At 36.0% G+C, this 19,086-nt stretch overlaps 1 protein-coding gene and 2 long non-coding RNA genes across 3 annotated transcripts; 2 read left to right on the top strand and 1 right to left on the bottom strand.

Annotated features, from left to right (window-relative positions):
• The first annotated feature begins 341 nt into the window (after positions 1–341).
• On the top strand, positions 342–3,909 carry LOC149726434 (zinc finger MYM-type protein 1-like). The gene has a single exon (XM_089890738.1). It carries the CDS (start codon positions 792–794, stop codon positions 3,405–3,407), a length of 2,616 nt encoding a protein of 871 aa, XP_089746864.1. The 5' UTR covers positions 342–791; the 3' UTR covers positions 3,408–3,909.
• A 904-nt stretch (positions 3,910–4,813) lies between these two features.
• Positions 4,814–5,569, top strand: LOC149726433 (uncharacterized). The gene is made up of 2 exons (XR_016386290.1): positions 4,814–5,035; positions 5,296–5,569. It is a non-coding gene; the product is annotated as an uncharacterized LOC149726433 (long non-coding RNA).
• LOC149726432 (uncharacterized) lies at positions 5,214–6,362 on the bottom strand. The gene is made up of 3 exons (XR_016386289.1): positions 5,714–6,362; positions 5,566–5,641; positions 5,214–5,347 (listed from the first exon to the last, which is right to left on the bottom strand). It is a non-coding gene; the product is annotated as an uncharacterized LOC149726432 (long non-coding RNA).
• Positions 6,363–19,086: the final 12,724 nt, after the last annotated feature.

Here is a 19,086-nt window from a genome sequence, read left to right as displayed (position 1 = left end):
TAGACCGTTTTGGTCTATATTACTTCAAATGGAGCTGGTGGTAATGCAACTGCGTTAGCCACCACGATAATTGCAGGAGTAAATAGTTTGGTTTCTCCCAACTTTAGCAGACTTTTGTGGAACTCAGCTTGCACAAACATGAGAAGATTATTAGCATTGTCTGAATTAATAGCAACAACCCATCTGAAGTGTCAGGAAATAAATAACAGAACTTTGGAATTTTAGATAAAACAGTTCAGTGCTTTACAAGGTCTGCACCATATGCCGCCTGTCAGAATGTGACGCGCAAACAATTTCGGAGACGGTTGCACGAGTCTTGGAACAAGTTTAGCCATTGCAACCAGGGCCGTAACTACCGCCGGTGCAGCCGGTGCACTGCACCGGGGCCCCCGAGGAAGGGGGCCCCGCATTGCTATATTTTAGTTTAAAATATAGCAATTTTGTGAATATTTTTTGTGAATTACTCCAGTATTCAAGAGTAAATTAAAAACTAAAGTGGAGTACAGGAGTAGTTAAAATGTGATTTACTCCCCAAACGATTTTGTGAATATTTTTCTTCATTTCGTTTGTAGCTTTGTATGATGACGAAATAATGCTATGTTTCTAAGAATGCTTGTTTTCTCTTCGTTATTTCTTGAATGATATTCAGCATTTGTAGGCCTACCGTTAGTTACATTTTGCTGGTTAGCAGCAGCTGTTCTTTACAACTCGTTGTCTAAATTGTTGTCTAAATTTTTTAGGTTTTGAGTAACAATATCATAAAACTCTAGTTAACAACAATTTAGTAGGCTATGAAAAGAACTTATCAAAGCGGAGCACAAAAGAGACAAGCTAAAAGGAGAAAAATAGCTGAGGCAGCCAGTAACTCTCAGCGCTTGAGCTCGTGGCTAATTCAACCAGAAACATCCGAGTATAGAGATAGTTTAGCAACAGCCGAGCAAGTAACTTTGGTGAGTTTTGTTAGTGACGATGAAAATTGTATTACGCAAAATCTGGATCATTCTGTTCAAGAAAGTTGCAGTAATGCCGGTGAAACTTTAGTGGGTCTTAATAATGAAAAGGATAAGGAAGACGTCAGCAGTCGTGAGACTGAATCTACTCCCCTACTTGTTGACGTTAACAGTTTCAATACTGATACCAGTAAAGAAAATTTCGATGGATTAGATGCAAGCACAAATGATGACTTTCCTGCCATTATCTCAAACCCAGAGATCAAGAAAACAATTATTGCAGCAGGTCCCAAACAACCTAAAGGACCTTTCCCTAAAGATCCTCTCCAAAACGGTCGTTCGTTTTCAACAAAATATTACTATTATGTAACACAATCAGGCCTAAACCTACGAAGATATTGGTTATGTTATTCACCGAACATGGACCGCGTTTACTGCCAACCCTGCTGGTTATTTTCACATGAAACTGCCTCCCCAGGGTGTTCTTTCTCACTTCAAAACCCATGGGGCACAGCAGGTTTAAACGACTGGAGGCATTTATCGCAGCGAATTCGAAGTCATGAAAGCTCCGCACAGCATGCGGAAGCGTGTGTCGTATATGACCAATGGAGAAACAGTAAGACAATAGAAGAAGCGTTGCACGGATCTTTACAAGAGAAAACAAACTTTTGGCAAAAGGTTTTGGAAAGACTATTAAATATTACGCTGATGTTGGCGATGTGTAACTTACCGTTTCGCGGATCAAGTGAAGATTTTTCGAAGGATAGAAAGGGCAATTTTCTCTCAATCATTCAGCTTCTTGCCAAATATGACACTGTTTTAGACAAACTTTTACAACTACCTAAAGGTTCTCCAAAATATCTTAGTCCTTCGATACAAAATGAACTAATATCATTACTGGCTGAAGAAGTTCTCCGTGATATAAAAAGTGAACTCCAAAGCGCTCCTTTTTTTGCCATTATACTTGATACGACCCAAGATGTCAGCAAAAAAGACCAGTTAAGTGAGGTATTTCGTTATGTCAAAATCGTTTACCATGATGATGGAACGCCATCAGAACTGAAAGTTGTTGAAGCGTTTAACTCATTTACCGAAGTTGAGGATTCATCTGCAATCGGATTACACAAACTAATAACGGATTCCATTCAGCAGAAACGGCTTGACATAAAAAAATGCCGCGGACAAGGATATGATGGTGCTGCAGTGATGAGCGGGAAGTACTCCGGCTTGCAAAAGAGGATCCAAGATGTGGCTCCACATGCTTACTACGTGCATTGTGCTTCGCATAATTTAAATCTGGTGTTAAAAGATGCCATGGAAGCTGTGACCGAGACCCGTAAATTTTACGACACCATTGAGTCAGTATATAGTTTTTTCGGGCATAGCATTGTGCGGTGGCAAAAGCTACAGAATGTACAAGAATGTTCTTCACCAAATCCTACATTGAAAACGTTAAATCCAACTCGTTGGTCCGGTCGATATGATGCTGTCTATGCTTTGAAGGAAAGATTTTTTGACGTTATGAAATGTTTGGCGCATATAATACTTACCAGCACAAAGCCAAAAGAAAGAGATGAAGCTATGACAATAAAAAAACAGATGGAAAACTTTGACTTTGTGTTTATGCTCGTTGTTCAGTGCAAGGTTTTGCAGATCGTCAACATTCCTTCGAAAGCTATGCAGTGTAAAACAATTGACTTAATTTCTGCCCATAAACTTTTGCAAACTGCTGCTCATGACATCGCTCAGCTCAGAAGGAGTTTTGACGCAGTAATAAAAGAAGCTTCCAGTATTGCTTCTCAATGGGGTTTGCCAAGACAGTTTTTAAACAAGAGGGCAAAGAAAACAAAAACCTACTTTGATGAAGTTTCCGAAGGAATAACGTTAAGCGATCCTAAGAAGCGATTTCGGGTAACTGTGTTTCATCCAATGATGGACAAACTTTCTTGCCAACTTATTAATCGCTTTGAAGGAATGAAATCAGTGGTGACGACATATCAAGTTTTGGAACCAAGTTTTCTTTCAAGTGCTTCTCATTTGGATATTGAGGTTGAGGCAAAAAAATTTGCTGACAAATTTGCTGATGACGTCTCTCCTTTGTTTCCAAGCCAAATTCTTTCCATCAAAACGTCGTTTAAAGAAAAGATTGAACATTTAAAATCTGCCAAAGAAATGGCTTCTTTTTTGATTGTAGAAAATGCATCACTTGCAACATCTTATCCTGACGTTTGCACGGCATACATGATGTATCTGACAGTACCTGTTACAGTTGCTACGGCAGAGAGGTCTTTTTCTAAACTTAAACTGATCAAAAACTTTCTTCGAAGCTCCATGTCCCAAGAGAGACTTAGGGGTTTGTCTCTGCTATCGATAGAAAATGAACGAGCTAAAAATTTAGATTTTAGAAAAGTCATCCAGCAATTTGCTAGTGTAAAAGCAAGACGGAAAAACTTCTAGTCTCCAACCACGCGCCAGTCAATTACTAAATTTGCAGTCCGTATCGTGTTTTGTTAATTTATATTTCGTATTGTATTTGTTTGATACTTGCTTCATATGCTATTGGCAAGGATGGCAGTACAGTACGGTTAATAAAAGACTCAATTGAAATGTTTTTCTGTAAGTTAAAAGTTAAAGTTTCTGTTTTATTTGCCAAGTTACCTCAGTGGTGTAATTATTATAAGTGAAAGTGGGTATTGTGCGCCTTGCCCTTCACATGAAAATAACGTTTTATGTCTTTTGAGGTGATCATAATTGCCATGGCACTTTGATTCTTTTTGAATTAAAAAATATGCACTGCAAATCTCCCTTTTGCTGAAAACCATTGTTTTATGCTCACAAAACAGCTTGTCTCAGACTCCCAGTAAATTGCACATAGGCTACTCGTCATACTTTTCTTGTGCTGACAGAACAGTTGAAATCTATAAACAGAAAAAATTGGGGGGCCCCACAATGGACGCTTGCACCGCGGCCCCGACGGACGAAGTGACGGCACTGATTGCAACTGACAGGGGGTACTTCCGTTATGAAAGGTTGATTGGTGGTAGTGTATGCAACAAAATTGACATCGCCCTGTGCTTATGTGGAGGCATTGTGCTGCTCACCGTTTGAATCTGGTAAAAGTCATTAAAAAAAACGCAGGAAGAAAGGTCATTAGCTCCTATATAATGTTCCTCCACACAGTTTTTTAATGTTCACAACAACCAGTGCTACAACTATGGCCGATTAAAACAAATAGCATTCTCAAACTCCAACGCAGGAAGAAAGGTCATTAGCTCCTATATAATGTTCCTCCACACAGTTTTTTTTAATGTTCTCAACAACAACCAGTGCTACAACTATGGCCGAATAGACGGACTTATTGGGTATGCGCAAAATCAACGATCATTTTATTCCTTGCTCATGTTTTTCAAGTTGAAATGGACAGATTGTTTGCAGAGCTATATTTTGAGCAAGAGTTTTCCAAAACAAACTTCCCTCGTTAAAATGAATCTTTAAAGAGTCTGGACCACGCTCATACAAGTTGGTTTTAATTGAAAATTTACACTTAATAAATACTATCTGTGGTATTTTTTTGTGAAAAAAATATTTAGTTTGGCCAAAAAAACGTTTTAAAAAGTGCCAAAAAATTCGCCTATTGTTGCGTCACTCGCGGGCACTATGACGTAAATTACGTCACGATCTTTTTTAATCGATCAGCTGATTTAGGCTTTGCTGTTTGCAGCAAAACAGAGTGTACCGTCGACATAGCATTTTCTGTTACTTTTAAATTAAGAAATATGCGTAGGTAATGCCGTGGCCTGATTTTAGTTTAAAATTAATATTTTTTAAAATTGTTTGTAGGTGTATTACAGTATTACGCTATTTAAATTTGTCAGTTAACAATAATGTAAAAGTGTCAGTGTGTGATGTATAGTCAGATAGAAGTATTTCATCTGATGAAGTGACATAAGCGAAGATCCTAGTCCACTAGCAATAGGTATTGAGCCTTTCCAGTTTGAACCTGTACTTCCCGCAAGTGTTGGGGAAGTAGACAGGCCAAGACCATGGAAAATAAGTGAAGCTGAGCAAATCAACAACACAATTTGGTGGGTTGACCAAGAATAGCATTTATTAAAAAAATGTGACATTTAATAAGTCTGTTGGTTAAAGTGTTGCACAGTCTTTTTTCCTGAATTTGTTGAAATTTGTGTAAACAGATATGTGTTGGACATATGATATTCTTGACTGAGACCGGAGCATGGAATACAAATTTAGTGAAATCAATTTACTCTAGTCTAGTATTTATTGTTGGCCTTCATACCAAAAAGTTGGTCAATTACATGTTTATGGCATTTATTTTGTTTAGATAGTATCGCCACACAGCTGATCAGAACTTTGTTCGATAGGTACGGGAATGACTGGAAAAGGAAAACAGAAAGGTTCAACATTATAGGGACAGTTCAACATTATAGTGACAAAGAATTTTTCATCATTCAGTTTTGAATGGTCTTGTTTCATACAAAATGTGATTCATGCAAGAGTTATGTTGTTTTAAATTAAGTACATTCAACATTACAAGAAATACATATTTAAGTATTGGATTATTTTCATTGTTTTGAATAAAGAATACTTGTACCAGATGGTGGATCTGTTCTTCTGTGCTCTCCAAATACATGCTGCTTACTTGATCTGAACAAGTTTCCTTGCATATCCTAATTAGAACATATCATAGTAAAGCGATCTGAAGTAAAATGTGCACTACAAATATGAGATGACCAGCATACCAATGTAATGTTGCTTGCTTTTTTCTAAGCCCCACTCTTCCTTTTGAAAATGAAAACACACACATATCTATATTATATACACTTATCGCTTTACAGTCATTCTTGTCTTGCTATTTTAAACACAGCACCTATCAGGCATGATTACTCGGCTTATGGTAAACTCCTATATGGTAACTTTAAATACAGATATAAATATAGTCTATGCCATATAGGGAAGAAACAAAAAGAATTTAAAATCTGAACCCTAGAAAGTCACGAAAACTAATTCTCCACTAAGCTTGGTAGGCTATTTTGTTTGGTTATACGCTGATCCCTAGGAAATAGCTTCCAATAAGTTGCTGAAGCCATAGGTATTGTTAATACCTTAGAAAACGTTTTGATTTGCTTATCTATCAAAATTGCACCAATAAACGATAAACCGCTGATAGGCCGGGTTTTCCCCATAAACGAAATATTGCATTGTGACGTCACAGTGCCCGCGAGTGACGTTTTTTACAACTTTGAAATTTGATTTTTTAAACGTTCATAACTTTTAAATTAAAGCGAATTTTCACAAACTGGCTGTGAATTTAGCATCAGTAGACATAAAACTTTATTCTTATGCAAAAAACTGCGCAACCATGAGAACCGTGGGCCGGACTCTTTAAAGGTTTAAAGATTCTGATATCAACGATCATTTTATTCTTCAATCTCACACTATTGCGGGTCGTGTTGATGGAAAGCTCAACAAAAAACAAGGAGTAGACGACTTATTGTGTATGCGCAAAATCACCAAGATTCAATATCAACGATCATTTTATTCTTTAATCTCATACAATTGTAGGTCGTGTTGATGGAGAGCTCAACCATAGTTTAATAAAGAAGTAGTTTCACGGGTACGCGATATCACGTGGTTCATCACGCATGACTGTAGTCCCACTCCGCGGTAAATTGACTGGCAGAGATGAATGGCAGAGAAATAGTGTTAATTGTATTGTATTGGTTAGTGGTGTGCGTCTCTAATGTTTCGTGTAACAACACAAACTTCTCTTACAACATAAAAACTAAGTATCCATATACTATTTACTAAATAGTATTCATGTACGCAATAAATAACTATTTAGTTTTTTTCTACTATTGCGGGTCGTGTTGATTGAAAGCTCAACAAAAAACAAGGAGTAGACGACTTATTGTGTATGCGCAAAATCACCAAGATTCAATATCAACGATCATTTTATTCTTTAATCTCATACAATTGTAGGTCGTGTTGATGGAGAGCTCAACCATAGTTTAATAAAGAAGTAGTTTCACGGGTACGCGATATCACGTGGTTCATCACGCATGACTGTAGTCCCACTCCGCGGTAAATTGACTGGCAGAGAAATAGTGTTAATTGTATTGTATTGGTTAGTGGTGTGCGTCTCTAATGTTTGGTGTAACAACACAAACTTCTCTTACAACATAAAAACTAAGTATCCATATACTATTTACTAAATAGTATTCATGTACGCAATGGATAAATAACTATTTAGTTTTTTTCTAAGTAGTAGTAATACAGTAAGTGTATGTGACTATAGTATTTTTGAATTGGTTGCTATAAATATTTTCTGTTTTTCTGTAAGAAACGAAGCGTGTTTTGACAAATTAAGAAAAAAAATCGGAATGCACGGTGTGTGATTTTACGTCAGAAAGGCAAGTGGCACGATCGGCTTTTCATTATAGGCTTATGTCGAAGCAATAATATACTTAAATAAAAATCTCTAATGTTAAATGTTGTGTCATAAGATAAAATTACTTTTAAATGTTGTGTCATAAGATAAAATTACTTTTCCTTTAAATTAGATAGGGAACTTCATTTCTCGAAATATTTGTGGGAGCGCAAAGACTATGAGAACTCTGGAGATTATCCTATTAACCAACACAAAGCCGTTCAATGAGTAAGCTAATTCTTGTGCGCTATACATGTCGTCGTGCGAAATTCGGTTTCTTTTTTATCAGTCTTTATAGTATTGCAGACTTGCTCACTTGCTCAGATGATTTTGGCATCGTAACAGAAACATGTGATCCAGGTGTAGAGAATGATTCAGTAACCAACTTTATATAAATTTATTTTGGCTTTTTGTGTTTTAAACTTAAAATGCTCTTTATGGTTGAAGGACACGTTCTTTTGTAACTTCTTCCCAATCCTGCTTTGCAATTCCTATGAGGTAAGTCCATAATGTTATGTAGATGAAGGTTATGACTATGTGCTATTGGGAAAGTTTCGAAGCGATCCGATTAAAAGAAATAAAATTACTTTTCCTTTAAATTAGATAGGGAACTTCATTTCTCGAAATATTTGTGGGAGCGCAAAGACTATGAGAACTCTGGAGATATCCTATTAACCAACACAAAGCCGTTCAATGAGTAAGCTAATTCTTGTGCGCTATACATGTCGTCGTGCGAAATTCGGTTTCTTTTTTATCAGTCTTTATAGTATTGCAGACTTGCTCACTTGCTCAGATGATTTTGGCATCGTAACAGAAACATGTGATCCAGGTGTAGAGAATGATTCAGTAACCAACTTTATATAAATTTATTTTGGCTTTTTGTGTTTTAAACTTAAAATGCTCTTTATGGTTGAAGGAAACGTTCTTTTGTAACTTCTTCCCAATCCTGCTTTGCAATTCCTATGAGGTAAGTCCATAATGTTATGTAGATGAAGGTTATGACTATGTGCTATTGGGAAAGTTTCGAAGCGATCCGATTAAAAGAAGATTCTCGCAATATCGCCAAGATTTGTAGTGAGTCTTCGTGAAGTACGGACCTCAAAACAAATTTAAAATGTCGATCATTGGTAAAAAGCAGGAATAAACCTATGGGAAGAAGATGTTCTGGTGAAGAAGGCGGTAATATATTCATTATTTCTCATGAAACTTGGCGGATTGGAAGATGATATCAAAAATATTTGTTGATGTGATGATAGCAGGGAAGTGGCTAATGTAGTTGCTGGATACGTAACGTCAAAATCGCCTCACTGTATCCAGTTAATGTGTTGTTTTCTCCGTTTTGTGTTTCCTTTTCCGTTATGTGGCGTTTTTGAGTTCTTTCACGTGTTTCTACTATTTGTTTTCCTCACATTCCGTTTCCCGTAATTACCAATTGTGCGTAGAGGATTTGCCATTAGCTTTTTGTTTTAAAACTGACAAATCAAGCCGTATCTTTAGTAGGCCATGGTGATACATACTGATTACTAAATGTTAAAACTATTTTGATTTTAAGCAACTAAACAAAAAACAGGTTTCCAAAAAATTGAGAAATTTAAAAGAGCTTACATAAACTTTTTAATAAACCTTGTTAGAGGGCATAACCGAATATTACTGTCGTTATAGTACAGATTCAGAATAAGGTTTAGAGATTAATTGGTTCAATTTTTGAAGCGTTTCCCAGGGTCCACACCAGTTTATTCATTCGAAGTCTTAACCAGGGTCGTACGCAACATTATTGGGTGATGCATCTTATTGTTCCCGAGTCATTTCACGTGAAATTTTCAATAATTTTTATTCTCTCTCATACTCGCTTCTCAGCGACTTTTTACAAAACACTTTGTATGGCAAGACATTAACGTCATTAGAGACTACGCGAAGGCATGTCTCTCGTATCAACAATCCAAATTCGGTCGCCATACATTTAGCAGCAATCAAACCGCATATGTGTTCACACAATGAAACGTTCATATCAACCAGAATTATCAAACACACAAATGTATTTTAATTTATATTACAGTTGTTGCCTTGGAACAGTGGTTCCTAAACTTGAGGGCGCGCAACACACGGAAGGGGCGCGAAAAAACTACAAAATAAAGTTATTACAGTGGTGGTAAATTAGAAACTCAACATTTAAGTCTATTTTTAAACCTCTTACGCATGCTAAATGATGATGTGACAATCCCTTTTAATATGGCGCAAATAATTGCCGTGTGAATCGCTATTATGATGCAATGACCCTACAATTTCGTAACAAGTCAACCTGGCAAAGAAAAACATGGTTTACCCATGAATGATAACTTTATCCTCGCGTGGCCGGAAAACGACAGTCGTTATTACACGCTGGTTTAACACCTCGTGCCAGTTTACGAGTTACCATGTATGTTACTTTGAAGATGATTTTTCCTTTTTTTATGTATGGCCGATAATTTGGACAACCTATTAGTGATCACTGGGTTGGAGCGATTGTCGTTAAGTGTCTGCTCAAGGACACATGCGCCTACAATGGTAGCAGCGTCGAGCCTTGAACCCATTATCTATTGGTTACAGGCAGGCTCGCTAACCACGGCGCCGGACAATAAAATAAAGTGTTATTACAGTGGTGTTTAATAGGCTAAAATACGACGCACGTAAAAATTAAATTAAAAAAGCAAACTTTTTTAGGCCTGTCTTTAAAATTCTTAGGTATGCTAAATGATGAGGTGTCAATCCCTAATATGACGCAAAACGACAGTCGTTATTACACGCTGGTTTAACACCTCGTGCCAGTTTACGAGTTACCATGTATGTTACTTTGGAGATGATTTTTCGAGATTTTTCCTTTTTTTATGTATGGCCGATAATTTGGACAACCTATTAGTGATCACTGGTTTGGAGCGATTGTCGTTAAGTGTCTGCTCAAGGACACATGCGCCTACAATGGTAGCAGCGTCGAGCCTTGAACCCATTATCTATTGGTTACAGGCAGGCTCGCTAACCACGGCGCCGGACAATAAAATAAAGTGTTATTACAGTGGTGTTTAATAGGCTAAAATACGACGCACGTAAAAATTAAATTAAAAAAGCAAACTTTTTTAGGCCTGTCTTTAAAATTCTTAGGTATGCTAAATGATGAGGTGTCAATCCCTAATATGACGCAAATAATAGCCGTGTGAATTGCTATTTATTTCGTCCCAGGCAAAACAATCGCTATTATGAAGCAATGAATCTCTACAATTTCGTAACAAACAGTCAACATGGCTAAGAAAAACATGGCAAATATGAGGCCAAACTACAACGTAAACCGAACGGTTATTTGATTTCACTTTTGCGTTGATTGCGATAATGTGTTTTACGCAATAATACACATACAGTCAGCTAAGGTTTTCTAAACTACAACGTAAACCGAACGGTTATTTGGTTTCACTTTTGCGTTTTGATCGCGATAATGTGTTTTACGCAATAATACACATACAGTCAGCTAAGGTTTTTATAGCATGTCCAATGTCAGGTTTGGCTGTGGTGGATCATAGCAGAAATTGATTAAACACCACTGTGATAGTTTAACAAAAAAAGGGGGGAGCGCAAGTTTGTTGAGGGCTAAGAAAAACATGGCAAATATGAGGCCAAACTACAACGTAAACCGAACGGTTATTTGATTTCACTTTTGCGTTGATTGCGATAATGTGTTTTACGCAATAATACACATACAGTCAGCTAAGGTTTTTTAAACTACAACGTAAACCGAACGGTTATTTAGTTTCACTTCTGCGTTGATCGCGATAAAGTGTTTTACGCAATAATACACATACAGTCAGCTAAGGTTTTTATAGCATGTCCAATGTCAGGTTTGGCTGTGGTGGATCATAGCAGAAATTGATTAAACAGAGCGCAAGTTTGTTGAGATTTTCAATGGGGGCGTGCTTCAAACAGTTTAAGAATCCCTGAGCTAGAAGATGTGAGTGTAACTCAGAATCATAAGTAAAAATCCCTGAACTAGAAGATATTAATAGTATGGTTTATTAATAATATGGTTTGCAAACTTGGATATACATCACACAAAAAAATAACAAGTGATTTCACAATTTTAACAGACTCGTATCAGATTGTCAAAGAATTGAAGATATCTATTAATGCTAAAAAGCGTCGTTGTCAAGTTAAATATGACGTATCTGAAGTATAGATGTTTAACGAAATGTATCAATTTATAGAATCTTTACCAAAACAACAAGAAAGCTGACTGAAAGAAGAAAATTGGCGTGGTCTGCTTTAAAATGGAAAAATACAGGAGCTGGAAACTTCGGTTTAACTAGATTGCTAGAAGATGTGAATGTAATTCAGAATCATAAGTATGGCTTGCAAATTTGGATATACATCACACAAAAATCCCTGAACTAGATGCGAATGTAACTCAGAATCACGATAGTATGGTTTGAAAACGCCTCAATCATGACCAATGATAATACTGGGGTTGGTCAGATGGCTTTACGTGTAAAGTGCTGAAAATCGACGATGCGGCCACAAACTTTTTCAACAACGACGCCTTAACCAGTGCCGTCATCAAACTCCTGTACATAATAAGTGGAGTGCCAAAATTCATGGGGACCGACAAGAAAACGCGGTCACTCTCGCCGCCTTTACTACAATTTGTATTGGCGTGGTCTGCTTTAAAATCGAAAAGTACAGGAACTGGAAATTTTGGGTTAACTGGAAGATGTGAATGTAACTCAGAATCATCAGTATGGTTTACAAACTAGGATATGGTTTGCAAATTTGGATATACATCAACCAAAAAGTAACACGTTTAACAACATGTTGCTTTTGTCGGAAAATTCACATGAGTGTTAAACAAGTTCAACAAAAAGCATGTTGATTTTGCAGACTGACTAAAATAAAGTTGAAATGGGTGAATATCGTCGCAAAGATAATTGAAGTCTGTAAAATTTAAAATGGTATGGTCTTCAAACAACAGAAGAAGATTGGAAGAAAGATATTGTTTTGGCAGATGATATTGCAATAATTAAAGCAGTATTGTAGAAATGAAAAATTGGTCTACTGCAAGAAAATAAATGCTGAGGTTTGGAAAATCTTAAACATTTTGTTTTTTTTCTTGGTGATAATTATGTAAAGCAGTATTGTAGAAACGAAAAATTGGTCTACTGCAAGAAAATAAATTATGTAGCATACAAATAGGTGTAGCAAAAACGCAGAAGTTGAAGGTATTATTATTCATCCTGTAAAACAAGTGGAATGACAACAACTAGCAACACAGTGTCATAAAAATTCCGTGACGTCACAAATTCCTGATCCTGCCGGCTTCGCCAGCAGCGTAAAAGCAGGATCACTTCGTAGGACCGAATTTTGGATATACATCACACAAAAATAACAAGTTTAACAGATTGTCAAAGATTTAAAGATATCTATTAATGCTAAAAAGCGTCGTTGTCAAGTTAAATATGACGTACTACTGGTAAAGGATGTTTAACGAAATGTAACAACTCATAGAATATTTACCAAAACAACAAGAAAGCTGACTGAAAGAAGAAAATTGGCGTGGTCGGCCTTACTATGGAAAAAATACAGGAACTGGAAACTTTGGTTTGCAAATTTGGATATACAGGCGTGGCGTGGTCTGCTTAATATGGAAAAAAAAAAACAGGAACTGGAAACTTGGTTTGCAAATTTGGATACACATCAAACAAAAAGTAACAAGTTTATCAAAAAAGCAAGTGAATTTTTCGACAAAAGCAACAAGTTCAACAAAAAGCATGTTGATTTTGCAGACTGACTAAAATAAAGTTGAAATGGGGGAATATCGTCGCAAAGGTAATTAAAGTATGTTTGAAGACCAGTCTTTTCAAACAACAGAAGAAAAAGACATTTTGCTATTTTTCTTGGTGATATTTATGTGTAGCATACAATAGGTGCAACGAAGTTGGGTAATACTGCCGCTGGTGACCAGTAAAAATGTTGGTCTTTAAATGTTCCTTACGTCTTCCTGATACCCGCTGTATATATATTTTTTTGAAAAAACTCGGGCGTTCGTATCAGAAATTAACTTTGAAAATGCGCGAAATCGTGCTGCGTCATGTTGCAACTCGACGCGTAATGACACTCAGACCTCAAGGTCAGAGTCTAGGTTTGTGGCGGGCGGTCCGACGTCAATTCTATTTGAATAAGGTGAATCTATGCAGGTTAAACTGTTTTAAATCTGTGCCAACATATTTTTACTGAACCGCCAAGAAGTCATGGAAGCAATCGATTGAAGAAATGTTCTTGAGTATGAAAGTAGTAAGGTGAATCCTAATACGGATGATGTTGCTTATTACTGTTGCTATTATTACAGGGTCACCAGAACTTAAGGAGATGCGCAAGATGCTTAATGGTGCGGAAACATCTTTGAAAGACCTAACAGCTCTTGTGAAAAGGACAGACGACCGCCTCAATGATCTGGAACAATAGGGACGCCGCAATTGCTTCAAGTACATGGGAGAAAGAAATAGTCTTTTACATTATATTTTAAATAAACTTACTATATCCAGTAACCCCGGCAGACATTGATGTTGCCCATGTTCTGCCAACAAAGAAGGACAGGGTACCTCCTATTATGATTAAATTTATCCGCAGGATGGTCAGAAAGCTAAAAGGAACAGGAATGTCGGTGACACGGATTCCCTAACATCGTAGATCGTCGAGAAAGCCAACGTTTTTTCGGATTCCGGAACGTCTGTACCTCTCAAAAGGAAAACCATCTACGTGACCCACAATAACAAACGACAAGGCACACTTAATTATTGCGAAACTAATTACTAAAAAGCCACACCTAAACCCCTTAATATTTGAAATCTGTCATGTTCCCTTTTTTCTCCTATATATATATTGTTTGTTACACCATCCACGGCATGGCAGCTTCTCTTGTTGACCCAAATGCATGCACAAAAAAGTTTTTTTTTGTTCTTGTTAGCAAGTTTTTCTTCATGCCAAGTGTTAATAAAAACAAATTACCAGTTTATATTTTAAGTTTTTCTTCATGTCAAGTGTTTAAAACAAATTACCAGTTTATATTTTACTGTTCTATTTAAAAACAAATCAATAAGATAAAATGTCAAAATCGCGAGAAAGCGTCGTCTGTAGACCCACCAGTTATATCGACACCAACTTACCTTACTTGATCCAGTTAAGCTTAACAATATCCTCACAAATAAAACAGACAAAACGGACGAATTCCGGATACTAGAGCTCAGTAAGATAAAATGTCAAACTCGCGAGAAAGCGTCGTCTGTAGACCCACCAGTTATATCGAATCTTTCTGATGTAAAAGAGGCAAAATTGTATCAGGAATCTTAGTTATTAAGGGGTTGAAGAAGCTATGCAGCAACTTAATCCTGGTAGATAACAACAGAGTGAGATATGGAAAATGTTACAGCCATATTATATGTATTTTTGTCACCTACAAATTTTTGAGTTACAATTGTATGGAATTCATGTTTTTTATTAAGAATAAGTAGTTCGATCAGTAGTATTTGAAGTAATGCCGTTTAATTGTGCCATTCCCGACCGTGGGAGATCTTTTTTTTGTGGTTTACAGGCGATTTGGTCAAGAAAACAATAGAAGAACGTAAACATTACACAAAACTTATACAAATATGCTTTTGTCGATGAGGGAGGCCAAGAAAGGAGACAATCAAAATAAGCTCAAGTTTTTATAATTCATATTTGTTGACCGTCTGCTCTTTTGTAATTTGTATGTTGCATGAAATAATGACTTGTAAAGCCAAATACCAAGTGGACAGTATGGATGGTGAGTATTCGCAACAACAGCAGGATGTTAAAAACAATCACTAAAATAAGAGTGACAAAAAAGGCTTCCTGCCAAAGCCCGCAATGGAAGGACTCCTCGCCATCAATAACTCTTTATACAGCTTGCGAAAAGGTTGTTGGATCTGGATGGTACGAGAGTCTGCTTCGGTACAATTTCCCAAGATGCATTAGAAGTATTTTTCGGAAACTTAGTACGCATAATATTACTGTTATATAGTTATTATACTTACAGGCTAACAATGTTGTGATATTTTAGAGATGCATTAGAAGTATTTTTCGGAAACTTAGTACGCATAAGATTACTGTTATATAGTTATTATACTTACAGGCTAACAATGTTGTGATATTTTAGAAGCAATTTGGGAGATTTTTCGGAAACTTGGTAAGTATAAGCTTCCTGTTATATGGTTATTATACACTTACAGGCTAACAAATTGTAACAATATTGTGAAACTTTGGTAGCAGTTCGGAAGATTTTCTCAAAACCGCGCAAGTTGCCTACGGAGTGCAGCATATTGTCCAAAGGAAAATTTTAAAAAAGTAACAAATGGTAACAACACTACACATTATGGATCTACAAATGCTTGGACAGAAGTTTCCCCTGTTCCTTTCAAGAAAGGAAATTAATTTCTTTTATTTTATGTATTGTAGTGTGGTAGTTTTGCTGGCTATTTTGTTCTGCCTATAAGCGTTTTTGTTTATTGTTTTTTTTATTTAGATATCCATCGTTTAGCTTTAGCATTAAATTTATTAAATGTTAATCAGTTTATATACTATAGTATTTTCCATCACTGTAAATCAATATTGGTGTTTTGTTTGTGTTTTTTTTGTATTTGATTTGTACATATAAACACAATTTTCATTGAAACTCCTGTACAGTTACTTTATCAATATTTTGTATTTGATTTGTACATATAAACACAATTTTCATTGGAACTCCTGTACGGTTACTTTAACAATAATTTATTTTTTAAATCACCACGCAAACCTTTAGAACAGTTATTACGCTTGTAAATAGTTTTTTAAACAATTGCCGTACAAAGTTTGGGCCAGTATTTTAATAAACAATTTGTAACACTCCTTAGATCCATCATGTTCATCTAATTGGTCATATAACGTATTTACAAAGAATGAAAAAGTTTCTGATTCAAGATTCCTATCTTTATTAAATTTAAAGCGGATATTTTGGTAATCTTCTATCGCAGTGGCTGAATTTACTTCCATCATTGTATATTCTAAAATCATAGTTAGTTCTGTTATTTAGGACGTCAATTCCAGATAATGAGCAACTTCTTTGTACCGACCTATGCATTTCTTTGCACAATACCCACCCAAAAATATCGACTAGTTTCTATCAGAATTTTATTTATTAAGATTGTTGCATCAGCAGTATTATTGGATTGAAGTAAAGTTGTGGTCTTGCAAGCGAGCATAGAGCAGTATTCCAACAACTGGAGAACCAGCGGCCGTCTTTGATGATGGGTTTAGTCGTAAAAAAACTCAAGATATTTTAAACTTACAACAGGATAAGTAGCTATGTTTCATCGAAAGCATTATAAAGTTTCCTACACTGTGTCCACTTTTTAACCCAAGATTTTCCAAACGTGGATAATTTGAAACTTTTTAATTCAAGCATTGCGGTTTGTTAGTAATAGAGTGTTCTTTAAAATCGGAAAGCTACAGTTCAAATGTTTTTAGCTGTTTCAGATCACCTAAGTCGTCATTATAGGCAACTTCCGCTGTCATACTTGTAAATTCACTGACATTATAACTTTGGTACCTACTAGACTAAAAACGGGAAAAAAAACTAACGTACAAATAAAAAAAAACTTCTGCGACCACGACATTACGTGGTACAAGGTCCTACAAGCATACAATTTCGGTCGAAATGCGCTGGATAAATTCCTATCTTTACAGCTGTAAAGTTTGAGCCTTACAGTGCACTTCATTGATACAGAATGGAACTGCCAACTGCCGTCAAGCTGTTTTAAATGCTAAGGCCGCGGTTTCCAAAGTGGGCGCACTGGTGCGGCGGCCCAAAAATTTGCAGATACATTTCCAATTTAGCATGGTCGCGATAATTGATTTGTAATAACATTTTTTTAATGCGGACACTGGTGCGGCGGCACAAAAATTTGCTGAAACATTTCCAATTTAGCATGGTCGAGATAATTGATTTGTAATAACATTTTATTTTAGTATAAGTTGTTTGTTATCCGACGTATTTGTTCAATAATATAATTTAAAAGGTTGTTTTCGCATTTTTATCTTTGCGGTAGATTTGTATATTACGTAACCATAAATACATATAAAAAGATAGCGCCGCTAGCGTTACGGTCGTCTGTGAATGTGCTTATAAATACAGTTTGTGACCTTACTTTCAGTTTGCTACACTAGTATAAATTTTAATAACTTTTATTTTGCTACACTAGTATAAATTTTAATAAAGCTTTCGATTAAATAATATAGATCTGGATCTGTTTGACGGTACCCTCGTCTGTTTGACCGTTACCTCATTGAAGTTACAATACAATTTAATGACGTGACCGTTACCTCATTGAAGTTACAATACAATTTAATGACGTAAGTAATAGTTTTTACACTTTTTTATTTAATGTAAAACTTCTGATTTTTGTACGCCAGGTCAATAACTTTCTCTGTGAGAATTGTGGTTTAACTTTTTCGTCAATGAAATCAATGGAAAAAATTTACCAGTTCTCTAAGTTAAATCTTTTGGATATTTTCACCAATGCTACCAAGAACCGTGGGTATCCCCTTCTTGGCTTTTTTTGTCGCGTGATCGAGATAATGGAAAAAGTTATGAGCCAGAAAGTAGGTAGTATCGATAGTTACGACGTGGTCGAGCAAGAAGAGATAGGTATCGTACAGAAGCGCTAATAGAGCAGGACTCACAGCCATACTACCAGTGCGAGTAGTTATATTGGTGTCGTTTCAAGGTGATAAATGTTCTAATGCAAATGTTCGATTTAGTGAGTTAGTGTTACCGTTACCGTTTGTTGAGTACAGTTTCTAACACAAGCCGCCTATTTTAAGGAAAAGGTTAGAAGTGTGGGTATATAGTTAGGTATATAATTAGAATAAAAAAATGATGACGTCAGCACGCCGGCTATGCCACCAAAAAGTTGCTTTGTATTTGACAATTCTTCTAAAACTACAAAAAAATATCTGAATTTCTCCGGACAGATTTTAGTTTTTGATATTTTCGTATTTGGAATTGATTATTTTTATAACAGAAATTTGGAGAGGCAGATCTGTAAGGTTTATTTTAGGCTCCATGTTGCCTTAAATAGTTAGCAGTCTAAACGCTCCAAAGCTAATGAAGCCATTTTTCTGTGACAGTATCAGCAAAGATCAGTTGGATGTAATTTCATACATTGAAGGATTGAGGGAAATTTATTATCAAGCAAGTAACCCAATGGAGCAGTGAGTGTAATATAACTATAAATACATTGTTTAATATAAATTACAAACATTTGATTGGATTAGAGTCTTACTCTTAGAGGAACCGTGGTGGCAACAAGCATTGTCCACATTCTACAGAAAACAACAGATTTTAAACAATATTATATCTAGTTACAGCAGCGTTAAACAAATTTCAATAACAGAAACAATAGAGAAAGTATGCGTGGGTCACTTGATTTAATAAAGTAACCAATATCTTGAATTTCTTATCCATAAAGTTGGGGTCACTTGATTTAATTAAGTAACCAACATCCTGAATTTCTAATCCATGAAGTTGGTATCAAATCGATAAAAACATACATTATACTTTAATTTTCCCAACCTTTTTGGTGCCGTGACCCTTTTATAACATTTGCCAAGTTGCGG

Source organism: Ciona robusta, chromosome 12, assembly GCF_009617815.1.
Source record: "Ciona robusta chromosome 12, ASM961781v2".
Taxonomy (NCBI): Eukaryota; Metazoa; Chordata; class Ascidiacea; order Phlebobranchia; family Cionidae; genus Ciona; species Ciona robusta.
The sequence above is the reverse complement of the archived record's forward strand: the minus strand, read 5'-3'. Positions and strand labels throughout refer to the sequence as shown.